At 36.8% G+C, this 15,746-nt stretch overlaps 2 protein-coding genes across 3 annotated transcripts; one reads left to right on the top strand and one right to left on the bottom strand.

The window, feature by feature from the left end:
* The first annotated feature begins 471 nt into the window (after positions 1-471).
* rprmb (reprimo, TP53 dependent G2 arrest mediator candidate b) lies at positions 472-1,865 on the top strand. The gene has a single exon (XM_058778833.1). The coding sequence runs from the start codon at positions 793-795 to the stop codon at positions 1,108-1,110; it is 318 nt and encodes a 105-aa protein (XP_058634816.1). The 5' UTR covers positions 472-792; the 3' UTR covers positions 1,111-1,865.
* Positions 1,866-5,022: 3,157 nt separating this feature from the next.
* arl6ip6 (ADP-ribosylation factor-like 6 interacting protein 6) lies at positions 5,023-14,899 on the bottom strand. Of its 2 annotated transcripts, none has more exons than XM_058778016.1 (4): positions 14,384-14,898; positions 14,223-14,276; positions 14,017-14,149; positions 5,023-6,714 (listed from the first exon to the last, which is right to left on the bottom strand). In XM_058778016.1, exons 1-4 carry the CDS (start codon positions 14,661-14,663, stop codon positions 6,621-6,623), a joined length of 561 nt encoding a protein of 186 aa, XP_058633999.1. In that variant the 5' UTR covers positions 14,664-14,898; the 3' UTR covers positions 5,023-6,620. The 2 variants fall into 2 exon arrangements, with proteins under 2 accessions (XP_058633999.1, XP_058634000.1); XM_058778017.1 differs by lacking the exon at positions 5,023-6,714 and adding an exon at positions 7,272-7,411 and having other exon boundaries at positions 14,384-14,899.
* Positions 14,900-15,746: the final 847 nt, after the last annotated feature.

Below are 15,746 nucleotides of genomic sequence, written 5' to 3' on the forward strand. Positions count from 1 at the left end.
GGCTACTAGTTTCTTTTGAATTGTCACGAGTAATTAAAGAATAAGTAGTAGATCATGACTAGTTATGTAGTTACAACTGGAGTGTGTGTATACTCATTTTTTAAGTACTAGTAATTCAATGAAAACACACTCCTCTCTGTTGGAATGAGTAGAAATTGTGGTCAAACTTTATTTTAAGGTCCAATTCTCGCCATTAACAAACCATTAACTATGACTTTTGCCTCAATCAAGTCGTAATTTGCTGCTTATTAATAGTAAGGTAGTTGTTAAGTTTAGGTATTGGGTAGTATTAGGGATGTAGAATATGATCATGCAGAATATGTGCTTTATAAGTTATAATAAACAGCCAATATGTTAATAATAGGCATGCTAATAAGCAAATAGTTAATAATGAGAATTGGTTACCCTAGTTTCTAATGAAGTCATTACTGACTATTAAAAAAGTAAGTCTACGTTTATTCCGGCCTCTATCGTTTTCAGTTTGTGTCGAAGGGGGCGCAACGTGAACGAATCCCTCTAACACCGCTAACACTGAACTCTATCCGCAGGGGACGAGCTCACCCCTGATTGTATGAGTTCTCAGGAGTCAGACCCCCGTCCTCCACAGACCAGAGCCCCTAATTACCTAAACAACAGGTCCGAGAAGAACCATCCGCTTTACTGCATGTCGGCCCATAAATTCTGTCCAGCTCTTCTTTGCTCTTGTGACTTCAAAGTACTGAAGGAAACTTCAGCCGCTGTTTTGTGCGCACCTGCTCCTCTCTTCCAGAGGACCCCGGAGAGTAGTTCAAAATGAATTCAACTGTTTTTAACGACACAGACAGCGCTTTGTTTTCCAACAGAAGCAGCGAGAGCTTTCTTGCGTGCTGTAATTTGTCCTCGGTGGTGACGGACAGCGGGTTTGTGTCCGCGGCGCTGGACGAGCGCAGCGTCTTCATCATGCGCACGGTGCAGATCGCGGTGATGTGCGTGCTGGCGCTCACCGTGGTCTTCGGCATCTTCTTTTTAGGTTGCAACTTGCTCATTAAGTCCGAGGGCATGATCAACTTTCTGGTCACGGACAGGAGACCGTCAAAGGATGTCGAAGCGGTCATCGTGGGATCGTACTAGTGCGTAAAAGTTTCACGCGCGCATTGGTAACGTGTGAAACCGTCCGTATTGCCCTCCAGAAACAAAGAGATGAAGAAGAAATTGGCACATTACATGTATGATTCAGTGTTTACCGTTTCCACTGGTGGAAAAGTGCAGTTTATAAGAAAAGCGAAGGTGAAAAGAGTACCTTGAGACCTGGTGACTGAAAAGAACAAAAAAAGAGGAAACATCACGACATGGACTGTTTTGCTCACTCTGTGGACCACGAGTGATTAATGCTCATGTGATTAATGCTTGTGGAATAAACTGCTGTTTTCAGACTGCTGAGATTTATGTGGGTAAACACTGCGTACATTTTGAGTAATGCATTTAAAGTTTAAATGAAGGAATATTTTATACTGGGTGTGCAACTAAAGCTGGATATTTAAGTCTATTTTGTGCAATATTCAGTCACAGATGTCTTTGTTGTGCAACAGTATGTTATTCAACTAATTTACTGTTAAATTACACTTGGAAATTTTTATATGTTGTCCAGCAAAACTGTGGTTTGCACTTACTGTAATTTGCATGTTTATGGGTGAATTATGGATGAATTCTGTAGCATGGATTTATTACAGTGAGGTAAATTTGAAACTGATAAATGTAATGGATATCCCTGCATCACTGTGACTTCAAACTAATTTTCGTTTTTTCAATTATATAAAAGGCAAGTACAAAATAACTGACTCATCATTATTACATTGTTCTTTGGTTTTTCACTGAAGCAGATTGCACTACATATGCATGTCATTATCAGAAGTCATTATCAGATGGAAAGGAAAATATGGATTATTATAGTTATGTTTCCTAGCCTTTGGCAAATAATCATCTCAGCAAAGCCTGTTTGCACAAAAGAACAAAATCAGAACAATCAGATCAACAGCGGTTCAACGCACCTGTATGGAATAATTGGGTACAAAGGTCTGAGAGCACTACTGAAAATGCTTACAATTTCTTTCATTCTTTTAACATTTTTTCCATTACAAGTTATACTATCAGCATAATAAGAGGAGTAAAAAATGGTTTAATAAAACTTTCAATTTCAAGGTTAAAATGTGATTTTTAACCCTGGATTTGTATTCATTTGGAAGTTTTCTGACTTTTCGTCCTTATAGATACAAACCACACCTCAGCAAACTTGCATGCTGACAAGACCCCACTGTGCTTTCAAAAAGTTTCTAGAAAAAACACACCTAAAGAATGCATGTGAACTATCTTATAGCCACAACATGACTAAATAATACAGTTTACTTATACAGCACACATCTACTAACCAGTACAGATCACCCCATTACCTCAACTTTGTATGTCCTGTGCAGTGTTTGTATCTTAGGCATATTTTCACTCTACTACACACATCAGTGCGCCAGACAGCTGTGCAAATGATAAACACCAGAACGCAAAAAGTGTCATGAAATGGGCCAGTACTCGAGTTGAACTTTTTGAGTTTTTACAGAACGCACATATCACATTAACAACACTCTGCAATTTCAAGGGGCTCTTGAGTTGACAAAACTCCTTGTGTCCTTGTCTGCGTTTGTGTACTTTAGTTTCAAGAGTTTCCACGTATTACAGTGTTATTACACTGTTTATATCACTGAGAAAAGCCCTTTTTAGGAACCTTTTTCTTTCTTCCTTTTTTTCTTTTTCTATTTTTTTATAAACAAAATAGCTGCTTCAGTGTTTTCAACCTTCTGAATGCTAGGAATGAATGTTCAGTCATAATAAAAATGGACTCTTTGGAAAATAAACAATAAATAGACATATTTTTTGGTTCTACGCCAGTTATTATAGCTTACTCAAACTACACTAACTATATAAAACATTTAACTGAAATAAAATCAAGATTAATTAAAAAACAATCTTTAAAGAAAATACTTTCAATTCAAATAACCTGAAACTACTGAAAATAACAAAAACTATACAGACATTTTAAATAAAAACAAATACAAACACAAAAGCCTATAAAGCTTAACAAAACGACTTGACCTAAAATTTTAATTCTAAATATTAACCAAAACTATAATAGTTTATCAATGATATTAAAATACCACTGTTCCATGGAGCTTTTCATGTGGAATCAGACCAAGGCCAACATCAGATATTTTTATCTCATTCTAGCCAGTATCTAAGCAACACACATTATCTCTGTTTTCATTCAGCTTGTCCAACTCCATATCCAACACAAAGCCAAAACAAGGCAGATTCTAGGCTATTGTTGACTGAAAAAATGTGCTCCCTCTCTCTGTGTTTGGTTTGGTTTTGTGATGGTGGAGCTCGTGACGCAAAGCAAGAGATGACTGAGACGATTGCATCAAAAGAAGTCAGGTCTAATGTCATCGCCAGATCAGCGGGTAAAGAAAGACAGATGGAAAGCACTAAGCGAGGGGGAAAAGGCCAAACACTGAGCTGGCCCATTAACTGCCTTGATGGATTTACACACTAAAACTCGCAAGAGCATCTGCTGGTTTAATTTGATCCATGGATTTGTCACCTTATACAAAGTCAAATTGACAAAAACTATTTTTCGAAGTTGTAAATAAAACTTACTACTAAAAAAATGACTAAAGATTAATTTGTTACTTGCTGTTTCTTTGTGATTATTTGTGACAAAGTAAACCTTATACCAGCATTACTGGTCTATATTTCCGCTCAGATTTTATTTATTTACTTTATTTTTGAAATTCACCTTTTCTTGTCGTTTTTATAATGGGAAAAAAAGCTATGTTGTTTCAAAATTTATAAACAACAATAAAAAAAACAATCCTGTCTCCTCGATAAGTTTTCATCACTGTTTCCCTGAATATCTTCTTTTCCCTTATATGTGACCCTGGACCACAAACCAGTCGTAGCACAGGCATATTTGTAGCAATAGCTAACAATACATTGTATGGGTCAAAATGATCAATTTTTCTTTTATGCCAAAAATCATTAGGAAATTAACTAAAGAAAACGTTCCATTAATGTATTTAGTAAATTTCCTACCATAAATAGCCCATGTCAAAACTTAATTTTTGATTAGTAATATGCATTGCTAAGAACATCATTTGGACAACTTTAAAGGAGATTTTCTCAATATTTAGATTTATTTTTTGCACCCTCAGATTCCATATTTTCAAATAGTATCTCAGCCAAATAATGTCCTATCCTAACAAACCATACATCCATCAATGGAAAGCTTTCAGATTATGTATAAATCTCAATTTCAAAAAATTTACGCTTATGACTGGTTTTGTGGTCCAGGGTCAGATATACAATCTCAAATGCGTCTACAAAGACTTGCATGCTAACATCCGAGAATTTGCCTTCATGCATAACCATATCAAAAATAATCATCAATGACGTACATGTTTGTGACGGCATGGTTGCAATTCCATTAATTCAAGCCCAGGGCTGGAACTTTATTACACCTTTGTGAATTGGAGCCCTGTTCTTAGTTTATATAGTGTTTTTCCAATTTGACTTTTTTTTCTTTTGTTATGTATCAGACAGATTAAGAGTCAATTTTGTCATACACTCAGCGAGCCGTGGGTGTAATTTTTTATTCTGCAGAATGATTACATGTCTTGCTGGCCTTTCGTGAAAACTAGCCTTGGGGGTGACAAGTAAAAAGGCATCATAGCAAATGCTTTCATATCGACTGCCACTCGCACTCACGTCTGCGCTGTGCATTCTGAACTGCAGCACCCTTAGGCCTTAACTGGGATCTTTAGAAGCGCTCACCCACAAACTGCAAAACAGACGTTTCTATTAGTTTTTATGTCTTTGCGAATTGCAGCACATCATGATTTTATGTGGAAGCTGTTTTTCCATTTTACAAAAAAGGAAAAGCAAGCACATATAAGTAGTGCTAGAGTGAAAAATGAAAGAATGAAAAAATAAAACAAAACCTGATTTTCTTTGTTTTTATTTAAATTGCAAATTTATTGCTTTTTGCATAAATACATTCTTACAAAATTATTTCTGATAGCGTTATTTGACCCAATATCCCACCTCCTGAGTAAGCAATGAATATTCCAGTGTTGTTTTTTTCATCCCTGATTATTCAAATGGCAGGAAAACAAGTAAGCAAACCACTCAACCTCCAAATCAGGTGGTTTCAGGATGGGATATTGTTTGTGACAGTTGCACTGCACGATTCAAGGCGAGTGAGACAAGGTTTACCTCAGACAGACCTTCACCTCAACAGAAACATCATTAAGAGAGACACTTTGTCACCAAGTCATGCACGAACATGTTTTTTTTAAGGCTCAAACACAGAAACATGGACAGCGTGATCAAGCATGCACACAAAAACCTCCCTTTTACCTTAAAATACCTGAACAATCTAAAAGCAACAGGTTTTGAGGTGGATAAACTAAACTCTCAATGAACCAGAATTAACATCCACTAAAAATGGAGATGGAAATGTCTTGTTAAGGAAAACAAATTATAGGAGCCTGTTGCCACAGATACAAAAAGAACACACTCACACACGAGGCGGGAGTACATTAATACTCCATATATACACGAGACAGACCAGTGCATTAGCGCTAGCTGAAATGAGTCACTACAGGGCCTGCTAATCTAATGAAGAAGAAAAAAGTAATCATGGCCTGGCAGTCTGCATCAAATAATTAAAGTCATAAATTAAATCCACACTTCTACACTCTCTGACCTTCTCCCAGGCTCTCAACAAAGCTAACATGGTCACTCTTCATCAACCCCAAAACAGCTATTGTATTAATGATTTCCCCCATTAAAACGCTCAATAGAGCAGCAACTTCCAGCTTTAATAAAGCACGACTGCAAAGGGACTGTAGTCTTTGCTAAGCGGAGGTCCTAAAATGCAAATTCAATTTATTGAATATATTTAAACAGCATCTGTGTTGCCACACTGACAATGAATGACATCAAAAGTGCAAAAAGCAGATTTAATGCACTGCTATTGTAATGGTAAAAAGCTGCTTGCACGGGATTCTGTAATAAAAGCCTTTTACAAGACAAAATAACTGAGTACCAAAGAGACCCTGACTTCACTAATGTAATTTTTCTTTTCTTTTTTTAAATGTAGTCCATTACGAAAAAGTCATTGTGCGTTGTGTATTGAATTTGTCAAATTAGCATATATGAAAATATGAGAAATCCTCTAAAAATAAAACATTGTCCTTAATTGTTTTACTTGTTGTTACTCAGTGTCTGAATTTAAAAAGGTTTTATCTGTAGTTATATTAGTAACATAATTTGACAGCTCCATCTGCCATTAAAGCAACAGTTCACCCAAAAATGATGGCACTTATTCACAGCAGAGGATCCATTGGTGAGCACGTTTCTCCAAATCTGTTCCGTTGAAGAAACAAACTCATCTACATCTTGGATGGCCTGAGGGCGAGTAAATTTTCAGCAAATTTTCATTTTGGGGTGAACTATTTAAACTTGGAATTGCCTCCTGGTAATTGCAAGTTAAATGACAGTCGAGGTGTCCACAGATGGGCGGCAGTTGAGGCGCATCAGGTGAGATACCACATAAGAGTGAGCGCAGCCACTATGCCGTTGAGTATAGCCATACTGTAGCCCATGTGGAAAGAGTGTCCGGTCATTCTTCTGCAAAACCAAAACACAAACATCCGATGCATTAGTCCACAGCGTGACTATATCAAAAATCATAATGGTTGAAGATTGTCCTTGATATTTTGATTTAACGTGAAAATACTTATTTTGGACAAGTGCATGACATATTCTTTACAGTATGTAGCCTAAACGACTAAAGTTGAGAACTGTGTTCTTAAATTGCATCAAAAAATTAAGTGTCTAAACAGTTTCACACTAGCATGCTTAGCAGCTTGAAAAATAAAACGCTAAAAAAAAAAAAAATTACACTTAGAAATCAAGAAACATTCTAGTATTACTAAAGCAGCCACAACAAATTTACAGCTTTAGGTAACTTTTTGATCCTTTAAGGCTGGAATACACTAGAACTTTAAAATCTGAACATTGACTGTGCAAATAGTTCCGGAGAACATCATATACTAAATGATTGACAAATCACATACTACCAGTATTTAAAGTCATTCTCAACTCTTGCAAAACATGTGAATTGTTGCTAGGAGAAGCATTTATGAAAACAGTATAACATTGTCTCAAAATATCAAACATGCCTGATATCCTCTGGCTGGATGAATCACAATCTGAAGCCCATCATACACCTCACAATAGCTTTGTGGCAATCTGTCAAGTGCCAAGACTCTGGAGACTGCCTTTGATGTTTGGCAACTACAGTCGACTCCTCTAGTCTGCAAATCTGGGGAAAAGTCATGTAGTGTATTCCAGCCTTTTGTTCAGGCCTACTACTTAGGTCTGGACTCCCACAAAATCTTCAATATAATTAAAGCAGTTTATGCTGTGATGATCTAATTTACACTGTGTCTGTGCCTTGATGATCATAATGGGATTGTTAACGCTTTGTTGTGAATCCACTATAATGATTTTCACTTTGATTCTAAAGTAATCAGTTTAAAAACATTTCTTGAATTATTGTGCACAACTGACGTCTGTAAATTGTTACATTGCTCAGCTGCTGCAAAATGCATGCTGTAAACAGAAACCTCTGATGCACTGTATGCGGTACTGTAATCAATACACTTGTAATCGTAACAGCTGTTATTATAATTTAGATTATTTATCTGATTAATTGTACAGCTACATGATGCAATACCACTTTTTATTTTATCACTCAATCAGTCTGTTACTCTCTAGAGGTGTCTAACTAATGCAGGAAGTTTAAAAGCACACGGAACAAACAAAACTGTGGACCGTGTATGGAACATAGACAAGTGCATTGATCATATCAGCTGGCCATTACTTTACTCTAGTGAGTGCAGAGGCCCATAAAAATCCCATTATGAGGCATCCAGATGTCCCATGTCATCCACTCCCACGAGTCCTCTTTAATGGCCAATTTGAACATGCTTTTAGAGTAGCAGGTTCAGGAGTGCAGATCTGCACAAATGTGACAAATTGTTCATTTTTTGTTCAGTTAATCTATTTAAGAATGCATTCACAATGCAAATAATACATACATAGACTTTTAGAACGAGCAAGAAGAAAATATTTCTAAAATGATCATGTTTTTAATTTCAGAATTTTGGTTTGAAGTTTTTTTGGTGGTACTGAAGTTTTTTGGGGGCATAAATAAAAAAATGTCAGAATGATACAATACCATGCCCTGATATCATAATGAAGAAAGTGAAAAAATATTTTATTATAATAATAATAATAATAATAATAATAATAATATCTAAAATTCTTCACTGTTTATTAATTAAAAATAAAAAAACGTTCAAAAATGACATTCTACAAGATGAAATTTGTGGTGTGACCAAAAAAAGTTACGTGGTGACACCAACATGCAAAAACACAGGAAAAAAAAAAAAAAAAGGGCCTCTGCAGACCCCCTCATGACCGCCAAGGTCAATACTGAGTCAAGGTCAATATTGAGTCTTTTTAAATTTGTATGACAAAGAAAGAGATCAGGTTGTAAAATGTCACGTGGTGCAAGTCCACAAAAACCTAAAGACTTTTGTGATTACATAAAAAAAATAAAAATTAAAAAAATCCAACTACTTAACTTGAAAGTATATTTTTAAAAGAAACAGATGTTACTTTTTGATGGTTACACCACGTGACATTTTTATGTCATTAAATCTAAAGTTCTGTTGAAAACAATTTTTTTTTTTTTTTTTTTCCCCTCAAAACCATATGAAACAACATTTCTGAGAACTTGGCACATCTATTTTAAAATAAATTTTGTCATTACCCAAATGGGACTCTCATATTTGCTATAGTAAAAAAAATAAAATAAAATAAAGACGCATCATTTGGGTTTTCAATGGATATCCACTTGCTAAGTCATAACATATTGAATATGGTTTCTGGGTCAATGCTTCCACTTTGTTTCAATTGTGAATATTACCATAACAGCCATTTATAAGCAATACATATTTATAGCCACAATTAAGCTACGGATAAATACTCACTACAGTCTCCAGGCTCACGGTGTCCTGGACTCCAATATTTTAACGATTCATAAAAAAAAAAGTTGTCTGGCCAACTAACTTTGCGCTATGGAGATAAGGGACAGGATCATGATTTTTTTGGTAGTGTTACACACTGCGTGTGTATATTAACATCCTTTGTTGTTTGCTTTTATGATCTGATACTGCGTTTGGACTCGGAAACTGTGGCGTATGCTGCATGGCATCAAAATTAACAAGAAGATTTCTGAATTGCATCAGCTGGACTTGACCATGACATATTAAGGCTCATTTTCAATAAGTCTCAATCAGACATATCACTTGCTCAGATACGGCTCTATCAGCTTGTGTCTGTTAAAGCCAGGAAAGCTTCATCTATCCCAAAGACACAACAGACTTAAATGACACAGTTTAGACAGTCAACAGCCTTGACATGGAACATTAGGGAGCCAAGCATTTCCCAACAAATCAATGGGGAAAAACAGTTTGGGAGCCGATTATAATTAAGGCCATCCATTCAGATAATTCACAGATGTGAGATCTAATCAGGGAACGACACGACTAAAAACCCAAAGCACCAAAAAAGATCAAACTAATTTCTATTAGCCAGTTAATTCAGCAAATCAATTGTTGTGGTGTGAACTCCCTGAACCTCACCTACAACGGAGGCAGATAATGTAAAGCTTATCTGCTGGAGACAGAGCCACAAACAACTGACTGTGACCACCATATGCACCCAATGATTGAAAGGTTGTGTTTCTATGGAAACAAAGTGATGGGTGCATTACACTAATACGTGTTTGCGTATCTGGAAACAGAAGAGGAAAGCTTCTATTAGCATCCGAGTCATCTGAGGATAATGCAAGAGGCTAATTGCTAGAGCGGCACTGCGACATACAGTGAAAACTGACATGGAGAATGCCAATAGGACAGAGTGTGTGTCGACCACTGCTGTTTTGTGCTGGAGAACCGGAGCTATGCAAGCGTGAAGGAACAAGCAGACCCAGTCACAGTTCTGTGGGGGTCAGTCAATACCACCCAAGCCGGCTGCTAGCTGGTCGATAGCCTGTTTGCATTCTGAGCCAGCTGTGTAAGTTGGGTTTAGTACAGACATCGTCAAAGCACCGCTGTGTGATTAGATAACCAACTCGCTTGGCGATGGAGTGACCCTGGGTTTTATCGCCAAGCCTGCAGACACAATCAATAATGTTCCCCTCAAACAGCCAATCAGAAGCTGGCTTATAGATTCATAAATTGGAGCACAGCCTTAAACTCATTTGCAAACTCAAAGTTAGCAGAGGAGACACGTTTCAGCTGGCTTCCTGGCAGGGCTCCGTTTTTTCACCATCTCATATGAATGAGAAGTTCAAGGGGTGCCATCCAGCATGAATTAATTGGAGTTGAAAAACAACTTTAAAGAGCTCTGCTACAAACTGTTCCATAATATGTTAGGCTGCGTCACTTTTAGTTCAGTTTTAGGTCACCGTTCAATATTCATTAGAGGATGTTATCATTTGACTGTCCTCTGAAGTCTTTCAAAGCTTAGTTCTCCTCATGCCTGGATCGTTAAATCTAAATTGAGGTAATTTCAAAGTATATTAAATCTGCGAATGGCAACAGCTTGTCACAGCATCCCTCGCTGTACACTTTCCTCCTACCTTGTGTACACAAAGCTCCTGGTAATAAATGTCAGAAGTACTAAGGTCACTGGAAATACAACAGAATTCACAGTCTGATGGGCTAACAGCAATTCTTCCAAACACTTCCTCATTTATGCAGTAGGTAAACCACTGAGGGAGTGTGACTAATGCTCTATATCTGCACCTACGTTCATTATTTTTCCTGTGTCAGTTAGTTTACTGACTAACCATGGAGACGAAACAGTTTCTAGGGTGTCACCAGCTCCATTCTGCACATTACTGAGTTGGTTGTGGCATTCTTTCGGTGGTTAACGCTTCCTGTTAACAGCTCAGACATATGTAGCAAAAGGGGACATAGTCACGAAGGTTTGCCCTTACCATTAATAGCAATCTGAATTATTCTATAAATGGAAAGTCCCTCCATTAAGAGTCCATGCTATCAAAACTTTGATGCTTCAGTTGTTTGTGAAAGAAATCCATATAAATCTAGCTGTTTATAAGTCTTATGAAGTGGCACTTCGGAATCTAAACTGTACTTGCTTAACTTGCAAGAAGAAACCTCATTGGTTCTTCTGGAGGCTCAAACATGGTTGCGTGACACGCGACAACAAACCTCATTGGTTCTTGTGTGTCAGACAAGCATATCTGAGCTTCTACTTACCATATTTGATGTGCTCTATGTATGTGCATTGCTAAATGTTTCTATGTGAATAAACGCCTAAATTAAATCTATTCATCACATAAAGTGATCATGTCTTCAGAAGATTTCAATTAAATCACTTGATTCATATGGATTTCTTTTACCATCTTTATGAACTTTTTGAAGTATCAAAGTATTGGTTGTATGGGTTTAGAATGACATGAGGGTCAGTAAATGATGACAGAATTTTTTGAGTAAACTAATCTCCACCCCTCCAAAAAAAAAAACAGCTAAATGAAAGTCAGTTACTCTGGAAAAAGCAATACTAAAAGGTTTAGGCAAATTCCCCTCGCCGCTCACTTCTCCAAGAGCATTAGCATTTGGGGTAAAGGACATTTAGGCATATTTGATGGGGCTTGGAGCCACACGAAATCCCTGAGGACCAATTCTAGGACAGTTTTTGAATGTTCCGCTTGGTGCAAGTATTCAGGTCTGAAGATGAAAAGCAATTACAGGAAAATTGCTTTTCTGTTCTCCTCAGAGTCTGTGCTCTCACCCGGGCGAGTCGAACCAGCACAAAGAGATAGGAACAATTTTCTATTTTACCAGCTGACAAGCTTCTAAAGCACTGACAGCTAAAAACAAAATAGGAAAAATGGGTGAATAACCTCAGACCAGAGGAACAGCCTTGATAACATGTTCCTATAACTCTTGTACTCTCCCAGGCTATTGCACTACTGAGCAGAACTGGCCATGGGAAAAAAACAGCTACTTGTAGAGACAATCAGACATCAAGGCCTGAAATAAATGAATAGTGCTCACAGGATCAGTGAGATGACTGTCGCAGGTGCCGCAGCAGTAAATTAACTCACTAGCATGATAATGGGTGAGTCTGGAGTGAAGTGATTGGATGATCGCTTCTACTTAGAAATTAAGTTTTGAAAGTGAAGAAGTTCCTTCTGATTTCTTTAGGGTGGACTTGAACAACAACTAAATGTTCTTTTTTTTTTTTAAGTAACAAACATAGAGCCTTTACAAAGTTTGAATTTCTTGGAAAATGAAAATTGTGTGTTTCCTAGAACTGAAGGTAGTTTGCCAGGTAATGTCTTAACACACATTGTTTTTGTATAAAGGTCCCTCTTACAGGTTTCAGACCGGTTTCCAAAGCACCATAAGGTCAGTTCTAATGATCTAGAACAAATTCAGGTGAGCTTTCTAGATACCCAAGCAAATATTTAATGACTACCATTGGTCCATCAGATGCAATCTATGGAACACATCTATGGTGCCATGAGAAATTGACCACATGGAGGTGTCTCAGTAAACAGGAAATAACTCAAATATCAGAGTCAGATGTGCCTTAATGACTTCCTCCCTATGGATACTGCCTAAGAAGGTAGTGGATAGGGGGTTTGACCAGACATGTCAATACAATGGTGCTTGCTATCAAAGCAAGATCACAAAGTGGCTTTCTGTGGTGTACTGGGATTTTAACCAATTTATCTAATTGTGTAACATCTAGTATTAAAAGAGAATAATTTACTATAAAAATGGAGAAAAAGGAAATGGCGACCACTTACACCACCAACAACATACCATATACAGTATAGTCTTACAATAATATAATTACATATAGGCTAATTATTGAATTTTCCATCAGTAAAATTATTATTTAATCAATAATCGTAGAATTTTATCTTGACCTTTGGAAGAAAAAAAAAAAAGTTCATGGACATGGTATTGTCATCTATCTATACAGTTCTGCTCGTAGGTTTACATACATTGCATGTTACTTTTTATTTAGAACTGTCCTGAATAAGCGGTTTCACATAACAGATGCTTACATAGTCCATAAGACAAAATAATAACCGAATTTACAAAAATGAACCAGCTCAAAAGTTTACATATCCTAATATTGTGTGTTCTTACCTCAGTGATCAAAAACTGTTTTTATGTTTTGTGATAGATGTTCATGCCCCTTGTTTATCCTGAGCAGTTAAACTGTCCACTGCTCTGTAGAAAAATCCTCCAGGTCTTACCAACAGTGACTGTAGGATTTTGAGATCTATCTTTTCACACGGAAGACCATTGAGGGACTGACATACAACTATTACAAAAAGGTAAAAAGATTTACTGAATCTCAAGAATAAAGAGCTGTGCAATTTAAACTTTAATAGACAATGGTTTGTACATTTTTCTTGTTTTGTTTAAAGATACATTTTAAAGTATTTTTTTTTCATTTAGTAACTTCAGAAGCTACATAAGATATTTACGTTTCAAAAAGTTTATACCACACAGATCATAATGCATTATTTTGCCATCTTGACATCAGTGAATGTCACATACCCTTGAATCTTAATACAGTCTGTTAAACAGCTTATTTGGGACAGTACTACAGAAAACACAACACGCAATTTTTATTCCCCATTATTTTGCTCAAATTAGCAGCATCTTACATATTCTGTAAGGGGTATGCAAACTTATGAGCAAAACTCTATATTGGGAACAAAAAAATTGACCGTGTGCTACATGGTTGTGCTTTAGAGAATATGGTTTGATGATTTAATTGTGCAAAGAGATAAAACATGCTCACTTGAGTCTGGCTGAAGAAAGAGGAGTTGGGGGAAACATTCCTGGCTCAAAGGAGTCAAAGTAGGTTAGGGTCCAGGAGAAGCTGCAACAAAGAACTCCAGCCACAGAAGACAGGACCAAAATACTCCAAAAACCTGCAAGAAAAAAGTCCTGTTTTACAACATGCAGCCACTATGTTACAATACACTATGTCTAATTTGGACCTACCCATTAGTCTCACTTCTGATCCATCTTCAGTGGTTATCCTCTCTGCTCTTAGATCTATAGATCAAAGAATTGTTATATGCATAATGCATACATTCTGAGGTACTGCACATGCTTGAACTTCAGGAGAAGTGTTCTGAGAACTAGATATTAATTTGTTTTACCTTTTAATACGATGTACAAGAAAGAGACTAGCAAAGCGATAAATGAGACGATGACTACGCTGCATAGCACAGAGACTATTCGAGCGGGCCACAGGTGTGTGTCTTTCCAGTACCGCTGGCGCACGGGTAGCCGCCCAGGCGTTGCGCTACGGATCTCGCTGCTTTCACGTGAAGCTGCATTTATTTCCTCCGACATGTTTCTTCTTCCTGCTAATGCAGCATTATCTTCATCATCAGAATAAACGTCTAAAGACTGGTCGTCTTTATCAAACCGCAACATGGTCGCCAAGATAAGAGTTTCTAAAGTTGAAATTGTTGGCTAGTGAGTCACATCCTGCGTTTTCCGTTTGCGCGTTTCCGTTTCCTAGACAACTGGCTAGTTAGTTAGCGCGCTAGTTAATCTCACTTTTCAAATGATTTATTACACTCGATTTGTACAATGCATGTTAAGTACGTTTTATACAGTTAGACGAGTAATACAACTGATTTAAAGCGGATTTAGCTGAACACAATGTGTAGCAATTTGAAAATTGTCAAACTTCGAAAACGTTTCAAAACATCGCGGTTTGTGTTTCCGTATTTGTGAAGCACCGCCTACATTATCGTGTTGTCCAATCGTTATCGACGACCTATGCAATACGACCATACGATTGGATGTGATAACCGTCAATAAACAAAATTACTTGTTACACATTGTAAATCTTCAGCAGCACACAGACCTGTTTTAATTCAGACTGGTAGGTGTTATTGATGATGATACGCCTGTTTTAATATGATATTTAATTCCATGTACCAAACGTCAAAAGTCTTTCCTTATTGCTTTTGGGCTTCAGTGCTCCAGTCATATTCATATTAAATAATAATAATAATAATTTGATGCTGACTGACCACATACTGAATTGAGTTGTCATTGATGTAAGAGATAGTGTGGAAGAAAAAATAAATAACTGAAATATTACTTAAATGACTACATTTTTTTTTTTTTTGCTTGATTTAATTTTTTTTCTTACAGAAGTTCATGACTTTGTGTGAAACTACTATTAATCTTTCAAGTTAAATGTCATCTAGACATTCTACAGCAATATCATGTTACAACCAGTATAGTATGTTCATTTTGGTTAAATGCATCTGTTAATTGACTAATTACTTGAATACGTTTTTACATTTTTAAAATATTTTTCACTGTCTCGAAGCACTTATCTATTGTAAAATTTCATTTCTGTTTTTCATAGTTCTTTCATGGAACACTTCTTCAGCACTCTTAAAGTTTCTGACAGTGGCAGTTGGGAGGTCTGCCCACGTTCTCCATAGCGTGAGGAGTTGTCAGCTTTTATCTTTCTCCTCTTTAGTTCTGCATCGTGAA

This window comes from Onychostoma macrolepis, chromosome 06 (assembly GCF_012432095.1).
Source record: "Onychostoma macrolepis isolate SWU-2019 chromosome 06, ASM1243209v1, whole genome shotgun sequence".
Lineage (NCBI taxonomy): Eukaryota > Metazoa > Chordata > Actinopteri > Cypriniformes > Cyprinidae > Onychostoma > Onychostoma macrolepis.

Excerpts from the sequence above, each read along its gene's own strand:
- rprmb (XM_058778833.1), top strand. The coding sequence starts at position 793 with ATGAATTCAACTGTTTTTAACGACACAGACAGCGCTTTGTTTTCCAAC.
- arl6ip6 (XM_058778016.1), bottom strand. The coding sequence starts at position 14,663 with ATGTTGCGGTTTGATAAAGACGACCAGTCTTTAGACGTTTATTCTGAT. Across the intron at positions 14,277-14,383 it reads CTTGTACATCGTATTAAAAG|ATCTAAGAGCAGAGAGGATA; the intron begins GTAAAACAAATT and ends TTTGATCTATAG. Across the intron at positions 6,715-14,016 it reads CTTTCTTCAGCCAGACTCAA|AAGAATGACCGGACACTCTT; the intron begins GTGAGCATGTTT and ends TTGGTTTTGCAG.